General features: G+C 37.8%; 2 protein-coding genes and 1 pseudogene across 2 annotated transcripts in view; 1 reads left to right on the top strand and 2 right to left on the bottom strand.

The window, feature by feature from the left end:
* Nucleotides 1-2,817: 2,817 nt before the first annotated feature.
* LOC139290956 (uncharacterized) overlaps nt 2,818-15,271 on the top strand; it is a 247,986-nt gene continuing 235,532 nt past the window's right edge. Inside the window, exons 1-2 of the mRNA XM_070912797.1 lie at nt 2,818-2,929; nt 3,061-3,429. Coding sequence (XP_070768898.1) covers nt 2,818-2,929; nt 3,061-3,429 — 481 coding nt within the window. The remainder of the gene's footprint in view (nt 2,930-3,060; nt 3,430-15,271) is intronic.
* Nucleotides 6,846-9,805, bottom strand: LOC139291668 (uncharacterized). The gene is made up of 4 exons (XM_070913769.1): nt 9,409-9,805; nt 8,983-9,324; nt 8,395-8,417; nt 6,846-6,995 (listed from the first exon to the last, which is right to left on the bottom strand). Exons 1-4 carry the CDS (start codon nt 9,803-9,805, stop codon nt 6,846-6,848), a joined length of 912 nt encoding a protein of 303 aa, XP_070769870.1.
* LOC139291667 (uncharacterized) lies at nt 13,271-14,944 on the bottom strand (annotated as a pseudogene).

The following is a 15,271-nucleotide window of genomic DNA, read 5'->3' as shown; positions in this document are numbered from 1 at the left end:
TGAAGTTTCTAAAAAAAACAAACAACACAGGGGCTTTCGCAGATCTGTTTGATGTGGTTAAATTAAACTCTGGTCATTTGATACTGCCTTCAAAAACTGAGTCCCTAAGTGGCAGCACAACATGCCCAACAAGTCATACCTAAACAACAGAAAAGGTCATGTATCAGTGCAGGCAGCTGCAACTACTTGGTTAACATTAGGGGTCAAAGTCACTTTGTATGGCCGACCATCCACCCCAATAGTTCACTATAACATCTGCTACAACTTTAACTACAACATGCTGCTTCTGCCTCTGTCTCTAAAAGAGGGCCGGCATGATTCACACAACCACAGGAGGTCGCTTGTCAGAAAATAGTTGTTTTAAGCTTTTGAACAAGTGACTGATGCTGTGTCCCCTTGTGCTCCACTTCATTTAGGCATGGTGGAAAGTAACTAAGTACATTGTAGTACTCAAGTATTGTACTTAAGTACAGTTTTGAGATACTTGTACTGTTAAAGTTATTTGACAGCTAAAGTTACTAGTTGCTTTTCAGATTGAGATTTTACACGAGTACAATACAATGTTAAAGATTAAACCTTTTTGGCTTGTGACCTCTTACAAAAAAATCAGTGCCCCTGGGGGGCCCCTTGTCGCGTTTCAGATGTCTATGAGTTGATAGCAGTTCCACCATAAAGAAATTTCCCCTTTAAACTTTTTGAGGCCTGAATAGGTAAAATTATCTGATATTTCACTGTCAACTTCAAAAAATGAATACAAATTTGTGTGGCAAATCATCTCACGACCTCTAAGATTTATCTTGCAGCCCTGTGGAGGAGCCCCGACCCCTTGGTTGGGAACCATTTGACTAAACTACCTAACTGTATATACAGTAGTTAAAACTACATAGCTTCACCTTGACCAGCTACAAAGTAAAATGCTGCTTATACATTGATGCATCAGTATTAAAAATGTGATGTCATAATGATATATCAGTCACAGGGATGAAAAAAGTACTTTTACTTTGATACTGTATGTACATTTTGATGATAATACTTCTGTATTTTTACATGCGTATTTTTTGAAAATAGAACTTTTATGGAGTATTTTTACATAGCTGTATTGGTACTTTTACTTCTGTACTTCTGTACAAACTAAGATGGAAGGTGCCTGTCCACTTCTAATTGAAGTCGAGTGCAGTTTTTGTGTTGAGAATGCAAAATGATTCAACCACGTAGCTAAACTAAACCAGGTCTGTTGCACATAGTTATTTAAGATCATGGTAACATTTAAGCGTATCAGCACAAGTGTACGTATTTCCTCCAATTCTCAGAAAAGGAAAATGGCTTAAAACATGTGTGTTTTTTAGTCCTACTTCATTCATACAGCCATTTCCTTTGTGAAAGTGACTCAAGAAGCAACCACAATTTCCATTTGTGAGCAGCTATTTCCCCCCATCATACTGTGATACATGTCTTGTCCATCACTATACCATCAAAGATTAATATTTCTCTTAACCAACTATTTTTGAGTGAGTTCTTGTGGATGACCAAAGATGATGAATGAAGCCACGAGGCACAGTGAAGGACAACTTGTCCTCAGTGAGTGAAATAAGTTTTTAGTTTTTAGTCAAGCTAATGGCACAGCTCCAGTGATGGCAATCAGTCGGTCTGTCGGTCCACCACTTTGGTCCAGACCGAAATATCTCTGGATGGATTTGCATGACATTTTGCACAGACATTCATGGTCCCTAAGGATTACTTCTGATGGGTTTGGTGATCCCCTGACTTCTCTAGCAAGCTTTTTCTAACATTTTTCTCTTATTAGTCTGTCTTGACAACTACTGGATTGATATCTATGAAATGTGGCTAAATGTGGCAGATATCCATTGTCCCCTGACTTTTCATCTCGTCAAGGTTTTCACTTATCCTATGTTATATCATATGTGATGGATTGGCACAAAATTCGATTCAGAAATGTATTCCAAGGTTCCCAAAAGAGGAATCCTAATAACATTGGTGATCCCCCTAACTTTTCATCATCAGGTCAAAATTTTAATTTGTACAATACTTTGGTTTATGACCAAATACCTGCAAAAACGAATGACATTCCCATCAGTCAAAGCTGCACTTTGTTTCAAACAGAGCACATAACCTCAAATGTCAAGAGACATAAATAGCAATAACAGCATGACAGGAAATGTACATTTGTCGTCGTACAACCAAGTGGATGCATCAGCCAGTCTAACCCATCACCACCATCTTATATCATCACCTTTACTCTTTGGAAGACCAACAAAGATCCTAACAAAAGACAACATCAGGATGCTCCTTTTAGGGATTACACTGCTTCTTCTCCATCCAGGATGTAAGTGCTACCTAAGATCAGTCCAAACTATATTATTATTATTTTTTTTAATAATTTACGTGTGGTAAGGGAATTACGGAAGTTGGTATGTAATTCAACAAACTCAAACCAACTTTATAATTGTAGTCTCGTAAATAAACGTGTATAAATGCATGTAAAAAGTTTGTTCCATCTTCATTTCATAATCATACTATTTAATACATTCTGATTATAATGTAATACCAATGATATACTCTCCATTGTCTTTTATTTCAGATGCACTGATCTCAGTGACCACTGTTCCACTTGGTGAACCTGTGACCTTGACATGTTTTTTCCCAGATTTGGAGAAAAGCAATACACGAGTCAAGTGGTACAAACAGAGTATCGGTGATACTCTTACATCCATTACTACACTGATGAAAGGTACTGCAAATCCTACATTTGAACTAGCGTTTCCTCCTTCACGATTTGATGCAAACCATACCACAACCATGAGCACTCTGACCATTTTGAAGACAATCCAAGAAGATGAGGCAGTGTATCACTGTGCAGTCACTACCTGGAGTAAGGATCAATGGAGTGGCACTTATTTGTCTTTAAGAGGTAATACATGTTTATGTATGACATGTAATATCAGTTACAACCTTTTGACATTTCGATTTTGATGTTCCAACTCTGCATCTTAAAATACACGATACAACCTTTCACTATTTCTTCTCTTTCGTATTTTGAAGGAAACACTCAGAGGATGACAAACTATACTGTTGTCCAGTGGCCGACAGTATCTGATCCAGTCCGTCCAGGAGACTCCGTCACTCTCCAGTGCTCAGTTCTCTCTGAGTCTGAGAAGACGTCCTGTTCAGGTGAACACAGTGTGCACTGGTTCGGAGTCAGATCTGATAAATCTTATGCAAACATCATCTATACTGCTGGAAATAGACGTGATGAATGTGACAAGAGACCCGATGCACATTCTCCTCCAAAGAGCTGTGTTTATCACTTTTCTAAGAACGTCAGCTTCTCCGATGCTGGGACTTACTACTGTGCTGTGGCCACATGTGGAGATATTATATTTGGAAATGGGACAAAACTGGACATTGAAGGTAACTGTATCATTATTCTCCTTATTTCATCTTATTCCACTCTATATGACAGCATGATATACTGTTTATTTTTCATCAGTTTCTTCCAACCCGAGGACTCCATGTTTTTATGGCTGTACCATCTCATCAAATGGAAATCTTCTAGATGTCTTGGACAACATTTTATACGCATTTCTCCCAAATTCATCCCGTCGCACTTGATATCTTCCTATCTTAATGAGAGGAAGGAGAAGAAATAAAGTTCTGTGGGTTTGAACAATGTTTTGCTGTACATCTTGAGTTTATAATGACAGACCCACCGGCAAGTCAGCGTGGTTCAAGCGGTTAATAAGTAAATTCACACCTTAAAGTATAAATAAAATCTATACAGATTAAATGTAAGCAAATATTTGTAAAGTAAAATCCTCTTGGTGGAATTAACTAATTTACTTTTACTAAATGTCATTGTGTATTCCTTTTCATGTTTCAGGACCCAGCTCATGGTACTTTGGTGTTTTACAGATGGACAATATAATTCTGTTTCTGGTGTGTGCCGTCTCAGCTATAAGTGTGATTGTTATAGCCTTCCTCATTTACGCCATCAAGAAAAATAAGTGCAACTATTGCCATAATAAAGGTAATAGAAGTTACGTCGCTATATCACACATTTAGCAAACACCAGTATCATTCGCTTAATATCATTGCTAATTTTAAACCAGTGCATTTTTATTTTATATTGTAGCTTCTGTTTCCCGCCAAGACCATGTTGCAAAAAGGAATTTAAAGGTAAAATCAACTTATCAAAAAATGTCATGATGCATTTTGATTGGCATTTGTCATCTCACATAACTTGTGAAACATTTCCTCAGAGAGATGAAGACAAACGTTTTTATTCTGCTGTCGTCTTTACCGTGATGAAAACTGGCAGTGGTGGAACGAGGGATGCAAAAGCAGTGGAGAGAGAGAGGATCTGCGCTGCTATCCAGGCTTTTGGGTTGGATTAGCAAGTTAACTGGACTGTTTTAGATTAGTTAGTACCATATGGGATAGTTGATGTTATACTGTTTAAAGCTAAAGGCTGTTATTATATGTGGCTATTGGATAATGTTGTACATAAAGTACATGGCTTGATTTTTGTAACCCTTTTCGTTAGATTCAATTAACACAATGCATTTTATCGTTATGTTGTAACCCTTCAAATTCATTTTGTAAAACAACTCAGATTGAAAGTCTTCCCTTCATCCATCTATATACACTTTCTGTCTCTGTCAACTGGGTTATTTTTTTGTCCTTTCCCCTGGATTAAAAAAATTTTTAAAAAATAAGGGTTCTATCAAAAGTGGTAAGTAATTCTAAATCTGATGTGGATCAAATTGCATGTGTAGTGTGGCCATGTCAACTGGAAAGTTCTATTATTTCATCACTAACAGTAAAAGGCAGAGTTATCGTGCTGGTTTATGAAATGCATGACAGGAAATACTACTGCAGTCATAATGAAAAAAAAGTATGTTATAGGCAACACGCCTATAACTAAGCATCATCATGTAGCTACAGTATCTTTGTTAAGAAACAGAGACCGCAAGACAGGAAGTCTGTGTGTAGGCATAATAAGGGTTGGAAGAATTTATGCATGTCACTTTTTCCTTATTGTTGATGTTGTTCGACCACTTAAACTGAAATTGTTGTGAACATGATTCAGGATCATCACTTATCAGTGATGTTGGTGGTGGCAATCTATGACCACCATACACCACAATATAGCCATATATAACTATGCTATAAATGCAACCAAATCTAATTCAGTTCACACTAATTTAGTGTGGTGGGTGTAAGAAGCAGAACAGCCTGTAGAGGGCGCTAAAAGGACTTTAAGAATCAAGTAATGTGATTATTTTAGATTTTTTATGCTGTTGTTATGAGAAAAAAAATCAGTTATGTAGATTTTGAGTTATTTCTGTTTTCATTTATATACAAAAAGTAGCAGGAAATGGCAGTTTGAGGAAACTAGTACAAAAATTTAATTTTTTCCCCTTATTCCCTTAAAATACATACAATACAATACATTTTATACAGATGATATGGTTTAAATACCTCAGTTCCAAAAGTATGACAGACAGTAGCTGTCAGTTGTTAACATGAGAGAGTTAAGAGAACTGCTGTAACATTACACCTAAATTAAGTGTGAGGTTTAGTGAAAATTATGTTTGATTCGAGATTCACTTTATCCAAGAACACAATATAAACAGACATTTTTGTCAACAAAACATTAGAAAACACCGGTATTGTTTACATATAAAAACACATTTAAACAGCACCACAGTGGAACTTTGCACTACAACACATTAACAAACCAACTGACTGGCTGGTATTTGTCATAATCTGACAACACAAAGGTTTTCTGCTTCTGACTCATAGTGTATAGAGGACTGTGACTGTTTTCACACATAGCAAGGGCGGTTTGTGAACATTTTGGGGCTCTACATGGCATCCCACACTGGGGGTCCCCCAAAACCAGAATCAACACCACCCCTCAGGCTACAGCCTTAAGGCCCCCAGTTTTTTTTTAATATTCCTCAATGAAAATTAATGACTAGGCATACAACAAACACAATATAGAGTTGAGCTTTCCCTTAAAAAGAAAATGCACTCAAAAAAAAAAACAAAAAAAAAAACACCACTGCACGTACACCCTGGTGGTAAGGGGGGCTATAGCAGTTGCTTAAAATGAGAAAAAACAGCCCTGCACATAACATTTTGACCCTTTCTCTCTGTTTGGAAGTTCTCTGTTGTGCCTCAAAAGCTGCTAGATGCTATTTATTACGTGGACACATTCTGAATGATTTGCGGCCACTTCATATCCTGGATAAGTGTGAGCACACCGCAACAGTCTTTGCAGGGTGTTTGCAAGGCCCTGTGTGAATGTGGAATGCAAGCTCCTGATCATAGACATGCACACACACAAGCCATAGCACAACACACATAGCTACTCTGGCTCAAGTTGTACGCCAACTTCTATACAAATGCTGTTCGTGTAAGTGCACAGTAATAAGATGAATCGCATGAAAGTCACTTTATTAGCAACAAACTCATAGATGGGTGAAGTCCATCTTGGATGTAACATCCTTTTCAATGGACATATGCTGTCCTGAGGCACTGATGTGAAAATAGTTTATACATTTCAACCTAAACTTTTCTTAGTTCCCCACTTATGCCTATGCAACCAGTCATGTTCTTGCAGGCTGACATTTGTCACAAGATGAACGATCAGATAGGCTGGATAATGCATCCAGATGGTAAAAAAAAAAAGAAATTGTTGTTTCATTGCCCAGTGTGTCTGCACTATTTGCACATCCGTTGTGAAAGCTATGCTAAAATGAGCTAAGCCGAAGCCGTATGAGGAGACTTGGGGTCCGATTCTCACGCAGGCCTTGATCTGCCTACAGAGAGGGGTGGTGCCGTGTGTGGTAGTCTGCTCTCACAGGAGAGTACACACACTCTTGTGGTGACTCTCTCTCTTTCTTCACTCTTTTCACTTTCCTCATTGAGAAATTCAGCGCTGCATAGTTTATTTCCTCTGCATCACCATCCTGCAAATAAAAATTGCCAGACAGAGAATCCAGAGGAGTCCAAAGACAGAATATTAATGTAACCCAGCTGAAAACAACTAGGAGATTTTTTGCCTAATTTAGTGGTAAGTGTCAAGGTTATAAACATATTTACCAGGTCAGTTGATTGATCCATTGTCAACTTGTCATGTCCAGGGATATGGGAAGCACTGTTTGCTCCTGCTGATAAAAGCAAAGACTTCAGAAAGTGTGGACATACAAGTTTCACTAAAAGCAGCACGGCCCCCAGAAACACTTGTCATCTATTACTTTTCCAACCTAATTCTTGTCTCATTTGTGATCTGATAAACAGTAAATTCAAATTCATCAAATTCAAAACCAACGTATTTGGTCTTTGCAAACAGACGTTATGTACGTGTTTATTTGCATATAGAGCAGGGAAGTGAGATCCGATCACAAGTGGTCACTGGAGATGCACGTGGAGACGCATGTTAATGCCAGGTGTGTAGAGATGTACTTGGAGCTGTCCACTTGTGATCGGATCACCCAGGACGCATGTTGATCGGTCTGAAAAGGCTCATTGGGAGCTGCTGTCATATCAGTGTGACTGGCTTTACAGTTACACATTCACTCCCATGCAACGTTTGGTCTTGTTCACGCCGTCAAACATCCAGCTCTTCAGGGATACATTTTGGAAAATTAGTTTTATATAATGGATATCTAATATATCTATGAGTTGAGTTTTGTTTATTCTAGTTTATATTTATCCCTCCAGACTCAGCATGACATAACCGCTTAACACTACTAGAATGTAAAATTCTATCACTGAATTATCACAAAATTTGTCAAATGAAAACAATGCTGTGACAGATGTCGGCTGCATTTTAAGGTAGTCATTTTTTAAATCCATCCCTTGAGTTTTTCCCTTTTGTTAGACTGAATTTATTTCTTTAATCCACATGTACCATGAAACTGTAGTTCTTAGTTAGCTTGCAGAATATGGTTTCACCCAAAGACTAATGGAACGGATGTTTATAATAATCCATTATTTTTGAGAGTTATTCAAAAAGCACGATATTCTGTTTTCTAGGGCTGTAAGTGGCAGCCATTTAATCAGAGGCCCACAATTTATATGCCTGAGGCTAAAAATGATTCCCTATACTTGCAAGGACAAGGACGAAAAGACAAAAGGATAAGGACAAAAGGAGAATAAATAGTTCATATAAGTAAATGCAACTGTAAGCGACACATTAGGAACATTTTTTAGGCTAGTGTTAAGGTAAATCAATGTGATGTCATGAATTGAGACTGTTATTATTGGGTCTCAAAGGGAATAACTGAAATGACAAATAACACCAAAATTTTAAATGTTGAGCATAGATCAATGCATAAATAATCCATGTACATTTGAGGAACCTACCTTTGCAATGTTCACAAACTCTCCTTCGATATACGCAGAAAATAAGGACGACAATTGTAGTCACACAGCAGGCCAACAGTACTCCAAGAATAAGGACTGGGTCCAGTTCTGGTCCTGGAATTAGAAAAATGTCAGAAGAGCAACTTAAATACCTTGTATGTGTGTATGTAAGTTTTTGTCAACAAGCATAATTTTTCATCTATGTCAAAAACAACCTCTTAAATGAACACATACAAGAACAAGACAATTTTTAAAAGAAAAGGTACTTCTCCCTTGGCTAACACTTAACATATGAGAGAGCCGTGATTATGCCTGACTTAAAGATGCAACTTGAAATGGAGCAAAAAAATTATTTATCCATAAATAGATATATACAGAGCAGCAATCATGAATTATTAAAATATCTAAATTGAATGCAACCATTAGTCCAATCTAATTAATTACACCATGCTGGGATATATCAAAAACCTCCGTAAAAAATGTCTATTGACTGCATGTTTTTATCAAATAATATAATATTTAAATCTGACAAAATCTAATCAAATCCGGAGATTTCACAATGCAACATTAAAGACTTTGATTACATACTTGTCTCCACTTTGGTTCCTTCACCAAACAGGATCTCTCCACATGTGACCACAGCACAGTAGTAAGTCCCAGCATCAGACGAGTTCTGTATAGTTCTGGGCAGACTGTACACACAGCTCCTCGAGTCCTCTTGTTCATCACTGCTGTGATTGTAAATGAAGCCTGGATGGGATTTTCCTGATCCAGCTCTGAACCAGTACACATTGTGTTCACCTGGACACTGGACTCTCTTTTCTTTGTTCCTGAAGAGAAGCGAACACTGCAGAGTCACGGAGTCTCCTGGCGGGACTGATGCCGTCTCTGGACTTTGTTTCACATCGAAAGATCTCTGCTGACTACGATCTGCATGATTCAGTAAAAAAGGAATCAAGGAATTGGTGATCTAAATTATTCATATTACGTAAAAACTTGGAACATGAAAGTAACGAATTTTACCATTCACAGCCAAGAAGATGCCATAAACAAAACTCTGTGAATACGCTGTTCCATTTTGACAGAAGTATGTTGCTTCGTCCTCTTTGGTTACATTTCGAATGGTAAGCAAATACTGATCCTTTCCCTCTTCGATGTTGAAACGTGGGTTGTTAAATTGTGCACTAAATGTTTGGTGGTCAAAAGTTCCTGCTGCAACGTTTTGGATCATATATCCAAGAGACTGCTTATACCAGTGAAAGAATTTGCCATCCTTCTCAGAAACTGGACATTGCAAAGAAACATTCCCACCAACTTCAACCATAGTCAGAGAGATGTGACGAGGAACCTCTGCAGTTTGAATCAGAACTGAAGAAAAGACAAAGACGAAAACGAAAATTGAAGTATCCATCAGAAAAAATTATTACAATGACTTGCCTTTTAAACACAATTCAATATAAATAATCATATTGTTTAAAGTTGCACTTACACACTGTACTAAGAAGAATCAAAGCAGACAGTCTTGCAGGCATTGTTGTAAAAAACCCTTCTCAAGCACAACTGATGCCTTCCCACCTAAATGTCACAAGATCATCAAAGTCTACAAAGTGGAGATCGTCCTGATTGGCTGAAACGCAGAAAATGCACTGCCTCCTAAATTTAGCAAATCTAAGTTAATTGTGACTCGAGTTCAGGTACCGTGGTTTTTGTTTTTTTTCAATGCAAATCAAAGGGGCTTTATTGGCATGGGAAACAGACATTTACATTGCCAAAGCAAGTGTGAAATAAAAACATGTACATAAACTGATGAATTGCTGTTCAAAATATGAATAGAAAGATAAGTAAAAATAAATAAATAAATAACAATAGATAAAAATTATAAAAACTGTAGACTTGCAGTTAAAAACCAGCTAGTATATCCAAATAAATGCCATAAAAGTTAAAGTCACTGACTAAATACTGGCTAACAGCGACATTACTGCACAAAATTGTTATCATTGACAGCAGGGCGGCATGGTGGCGCAGTGGTTGGCACTGTTGCATGGGAGGTAAAGCTGGTTAGAGTGGAATCATGTCGAAGTGTCCTTGAGCAAGACACTGAACCCTAAGTTGCTCCCCATGGAGACCAGCACCTTGCATGGCAGCTCGGCCAACATTGGTGTGAGTGAATGGGTGAATGAGACTTTGGGAACCGTGAAGGTTGAAAAGTGCTATGTAAGTGAGATCATTTACCATTTGATAGCATTTTCTCTGTATTGTTCTTTACTGGTGCCAGTGGCTGCACTGTCTGGTTAAACACAATACCTCCTAAACGAATATTGCGTTTTATTTCAGTGCAGTGATTCAAGCTGAGGACATCTTAATTTAGAGTTTTACTTTTACAACATGTTAAAACTATGGGTGAGGCAGATTTGTACTAATTTGAAATCGTACACCCTGTTGGCTATTTCTTCAATTACTGGTCTTCCCCAGGAGATTTAGAGTTTTTAGAGTTTAGATAATAAATAGTTGTCATAATGATGAAAAAACCTTATTTATGAAGCAAAGGAAAAGCAGGGAGAGACAAAGTAGTTGTATATTTGGCCACCACAACGTTCCCCAGTTGCAGGTGAAAGATAACAAAGAAGCAGGAAGCTCTTTATGCTGTAAATACACTCAGTCTTTCTCTCTGGATTGTTTAAAAAATACTGTTTTTCAGACTGTGTCATTGATTGTAGATGACTCTTTTTCTTCCTTGTCTCAAAGCACTTCATAATGGCAATTTGAATTTGTGTCTTTAGCACAACATTTAGATGCTACACTTACAGACAAAAGCTGTGGCGGGCCTTTTACCTGCATTTGACCAACCACCAAGGCTGTTTACTCAAGAGAGACCTGACTATGGGCTTCAACAGGATGTGCATTGAGGTTAGAGGTGCAAGTGCGGAAGAGCTACAAAAGGCTATTTTTAGTTTAACGAGTGGACCTGGTTGTTTTAGTTTTACTTGCCTGTATACACAGTATACTGTATATGCTCATTTATAGTGTCACTGTCTAAAATGTCTTTCCTACTCAGTCCTAATCAGTGTCACATGGGGAGCCTGCAGTGTCTTAGCATCCATCACAAAAAGTAAGTAAAGCGGTCAAACAACACACTCCACTTTTGATGTCTCAGAAAAAAGGAATCTGCACTTACACGGTGCAAAGCCCAGCTGTGTTCTGTTATGTTGATGTGGCTTTCCCATGCCACATACACTGGAACAGGTCTTAAAGTTCCAGGAATACAACTACTAAACCACAAATTGACATTTTTACATAGAAGTGTTAATTGGTGAGCTTTAGAGATGCAGGTAGGCACATTTTTTTACTTTGAAGATAGCTGTCTCCTGGCTCCAGTTCAATACTATACTATACTACTTTTTTTTGGTGTTTGTGGCATGATTTGAATAATGCCTCAAATATTGTAGAGTGAGAGTTTAGGATTCATCATTAATACATTTATAAATGGTGTATGATTAACCGATGAGTGAATGATGGGTAGGTAGATGGTATTTTTAGGTAGATTTATTATTTTAAACACAAACTTAATGCAACGTTAAGTGTTATGCTAACAGAAGGATAAGTCACACTTTCTCAGTTTGTACCATGCAAACACACAGCCTACTTTCACGAGAACGCAGAATTTTTAATTTTCTAATCAACATGGATTTTCTCAAAAATGACAGTGGAACATTTTTATTTCAACTTTGAGTAATGATTCGAGATGCAGTCAAACAAGCATCAACAGAAATATCCATTCTTATTATTCCAACAAAGCAACATTTGCAAACACAAGATACGGCTGGAGCATGTTTCTCCGTCTGGCTTCTGCGAGCCACGGTTACCCATAATACCCTTCTACCTGTATACCCACAGAGACATTTCTGTGTATCTTGAAAGAAACATAACTCCAGCCTTAAGCATAAACAAACAATGCACAACTAATCTCTTGTAAACATGAACACACACTTTATCCTTACATGTTGAGATGGCTTTCTTACATAAAACAAAGAGCTGAACTTCTTTCACTGACAATCAGTTGAAATTCACCCAAACAGACGTCAGTGTTGTCTCTTCTTGCTTTCCATTGTAGAGAAATCCAGCAATAGTTCAACGCCTCTGCGTCACCATCCTAAAAATTATAGTTTTTAAACAAAGGTATTAAGACCAAGGGTAGACTGTCGCTAATAGGGCTTTTGTAACTGATAATGTGCCATCATGGACCAACATTATGCACAGAATTCTATTTCTTGTTGAATCATACAAAGAGAGAAAGTGAGTGTTTATAGAACAGTTGGCTTGATGTCTGAATGAAAATCAAGATAACGTTTACCCCCTATGGCACATGATTGTCCCCAACTCCTGTAGAGCCTTAATACATAATAAAGGTTTTTGAAAACAATGGTATAATCACCCAGAAATACTAATTACCTACCAATTTGCAATGGCATATTTTACTGGGATGTGGCCAAGGCATTGCTACCTCAGGGGACAATTTTCACAAGAGCAGTTTGCGAGCACTGATTACACACAAATGGTGGCAGCATCACGTTTCACAAATGAGAAATCAGTGAGTCCTACAGGGCTTTGGCATACTCATGCATGGGTCACAAATATGGGGTATGTTTTGATTAGTGAAACTTGTCAAACTGAGCAAAAGGGGTAATTGTCTCACGCTGCAAATTGGGATTTGCATTTTGCAAATTTTGTGAAAAGGGTCCTTGGATTCAACGTCAAATTTGGTATCAGCGTGGCTTTCTGTGATATCCTGGGTCCTTGTCCTGGAATTTTTAATGAACAAACAAATCTGTAGATACAAGTCATGTACTCCATCTTCACAGTGAAACTAAACTTACCTTCAGTCTCTTGAGAAAATAAGGATGGCAATCACAATCACGCAGAGAGCTAACAGTATGCCGAGGACAATGATAACTGGGTCCCGTTCTTGTCCTGAAAATTATGTCAATGGACATTTTAAATGATTTTATAAAGAATTATTTCAATTATGGCATTTCAATTTATAGCATTCCAAAGAGTCAGTGTCATGAAATAGTTGGGTTAAAAAAAAACACAATGAGCAGAAATTAGGAAGTTAAAATCTTATGTTTTGCTTTGTTTTGAGATGATGATAGTATTTAAATCAACACAGAGTATGATTATTAAATACAAAACTGGGGTTTTATTTTCCTAGTTCTGGCCATTTGTTCTATCAATTATGATAACACTGTACTGACCACAGTAATAGATCTCTGAACCTGGCAACATCACTGAAAATAGGTTTAGCTGACCAAGAAACATGAACAATCAGAGAGGTTGTAAACAAGCCGACAGTTTAGCCTTTTAGTCACCTCTTAGCCTTTATTTGGAGGTAAAACTAAAAGTAAGTACACATGTAATGTTGCTACTAAGTCCTCATTTCAGAAACAGTTGATGTTTGAGTAATATATTAATCGTTAATCTTCTTTTTCTCTTCCACATAAGTTTGACCAACCTGGGGGTTTGTTTCCAACCTACTTGATCGTCTGGCCGCTCATGTTTCTTGCCCTGTCTGACCTATTGTGACGATGTCATCACATCCCTACATCCCAGCAGTTACTATGGTGAGTGCCATGTTGTCCTAACTGACAGAACTGCAATTAGGGAAACAGTCTAATAACACCTTTAACACCTTTGTGAATAGTTTAAATAAAATCATCAAAAGAGATATACTTGTCTCCACTTTGGTTCCTTCACCAAACAGGATCTCTCCACATGTGACCACAGCACAGTAGTAAGTCCCAGCATCAGACGAGTTCTGTATAGTTCTGGGCAGGCTGTACACACAGCTCCTCCAGTCCTCTTGTTCATCACTGCTGTGAGTTTAAATGAAGCCTGGATGGGATTTTCCTGATCCAGCTCTGAACCAGTACACATTGTGTTCACCTGGACACTGGACTCTCTTTTCTTTGTTCCTGAAGAGAAGCGAACACTGGAGAGTCACGGAGTCTCCTGGCGGGACAGCTGCCGTCTCTGGACTTTGTTTCACATCGAAAGATCTCTGCTGACTACGATCTGCATGATTCAGTAAAAAAGGAATCAAGGAATTGGTGATCTAAATTATTCATATTACGTAAAAACTTGGAACATGAAAGTAACAAATTTTACCATTCACAGCCAAGAAGATGCCATGAACAAAACTCTGTGAATACGCTGTTCCATTTTGACAGAAGTATGTTGCTTCGTCCTCTTTGGTTACATTTCCAATGGTAAGCAAATACTGATCCTTTCCCTCTTCGATGTTGAAACGTGGGTTGTTAAATTGTGCACTAAATGTTTGATGGTCAAGAGTTCCTGCTGCAACTTTTTGGATCATATATCCAAGAGACTGCTTATACCAGTGAAAGAATTTGCCGTTCTTCTCAGAAACTGGACATTGCAAAGAAACATTCCCACCAACTTCAACCATAGTCAGAGAGATGTGACGAGGAACCTCTGCAGTTTGAATCAGAACTGAAGAAAAGACAAAGACGAAAACGAAAATTGAAGTATCCATCAGAAAAAATTATTACAATGACTTGCCTTTTAAACACAATTCAATATAAATAATCATATTGTTTAAAGTTGCACTTACACACTGTACTAAGAAGAATCAAAGCAGACAGTCTTGCAGGCATTGTTGTAAAAAACCCTTCTCAAGCACAACTGATGCCTTCCCACCTAAATGTCACAAGATCATCAAAGTCTACAAAGTGGAGATCGTCCTGATTGGCTGAAACGCAGAAAATGCACTGCCTCCTAAATTTAGCAAATCTAAGTTAATTGTGACTCGAGTTCAGGTACCGTGTGTTTTTGTTTTTTTTCAATGCAAATCAAAGGGGCT

Source organism: Enoplosus armatus, chromosome 10, assembly GCF_043641665.1.
Source record: "Enoplosus armatus isolate fEnoArm2 chromosome 10, fEnoArm2.hap1, whole genome shotgun sequence".
Taxonomy (NCBI): domain Eukaryota; kingdom Metazoa; phylum Chordata; class Actinopteri; order Centrarchiformes; family Enoplosidae; genus Enoplosus; species Enoplosus armatus.
The sequence above is the reverse complement of the archived record's forward strand: the minus strand, read 5'-3'. Positions and strand labels throughout refer to the sequence as shown.

What these genes read in the sequence shown, in the direction of transcription:
- LOC139291668 (XM_070913769.1), bottom strand. Translation starts at nt 9,805, where the DNA reads ATGGATACTTCAATTTTCGTTTTCGTCTTTGTCTTTTCTTCAGTTCTG. An exon ending in GGCTGTGAATGGTAAAATTC is followed by an intron (nt 9,325 to 9,408) that starts GTTACTTTCATG and finishes TGAATCATGCAG; the next exon opens with ATCGTAGTCAGCAGAGATCT. An exon ending in AGTTTGTGAACATTGCAAAG is followed by an intron (nt 6,996 to 8,394) that starts GTAGGTTCCTCA and finishes TTTTATTTGCAG; the next exon opens with GATGGTGATGCAGAGGAAAT.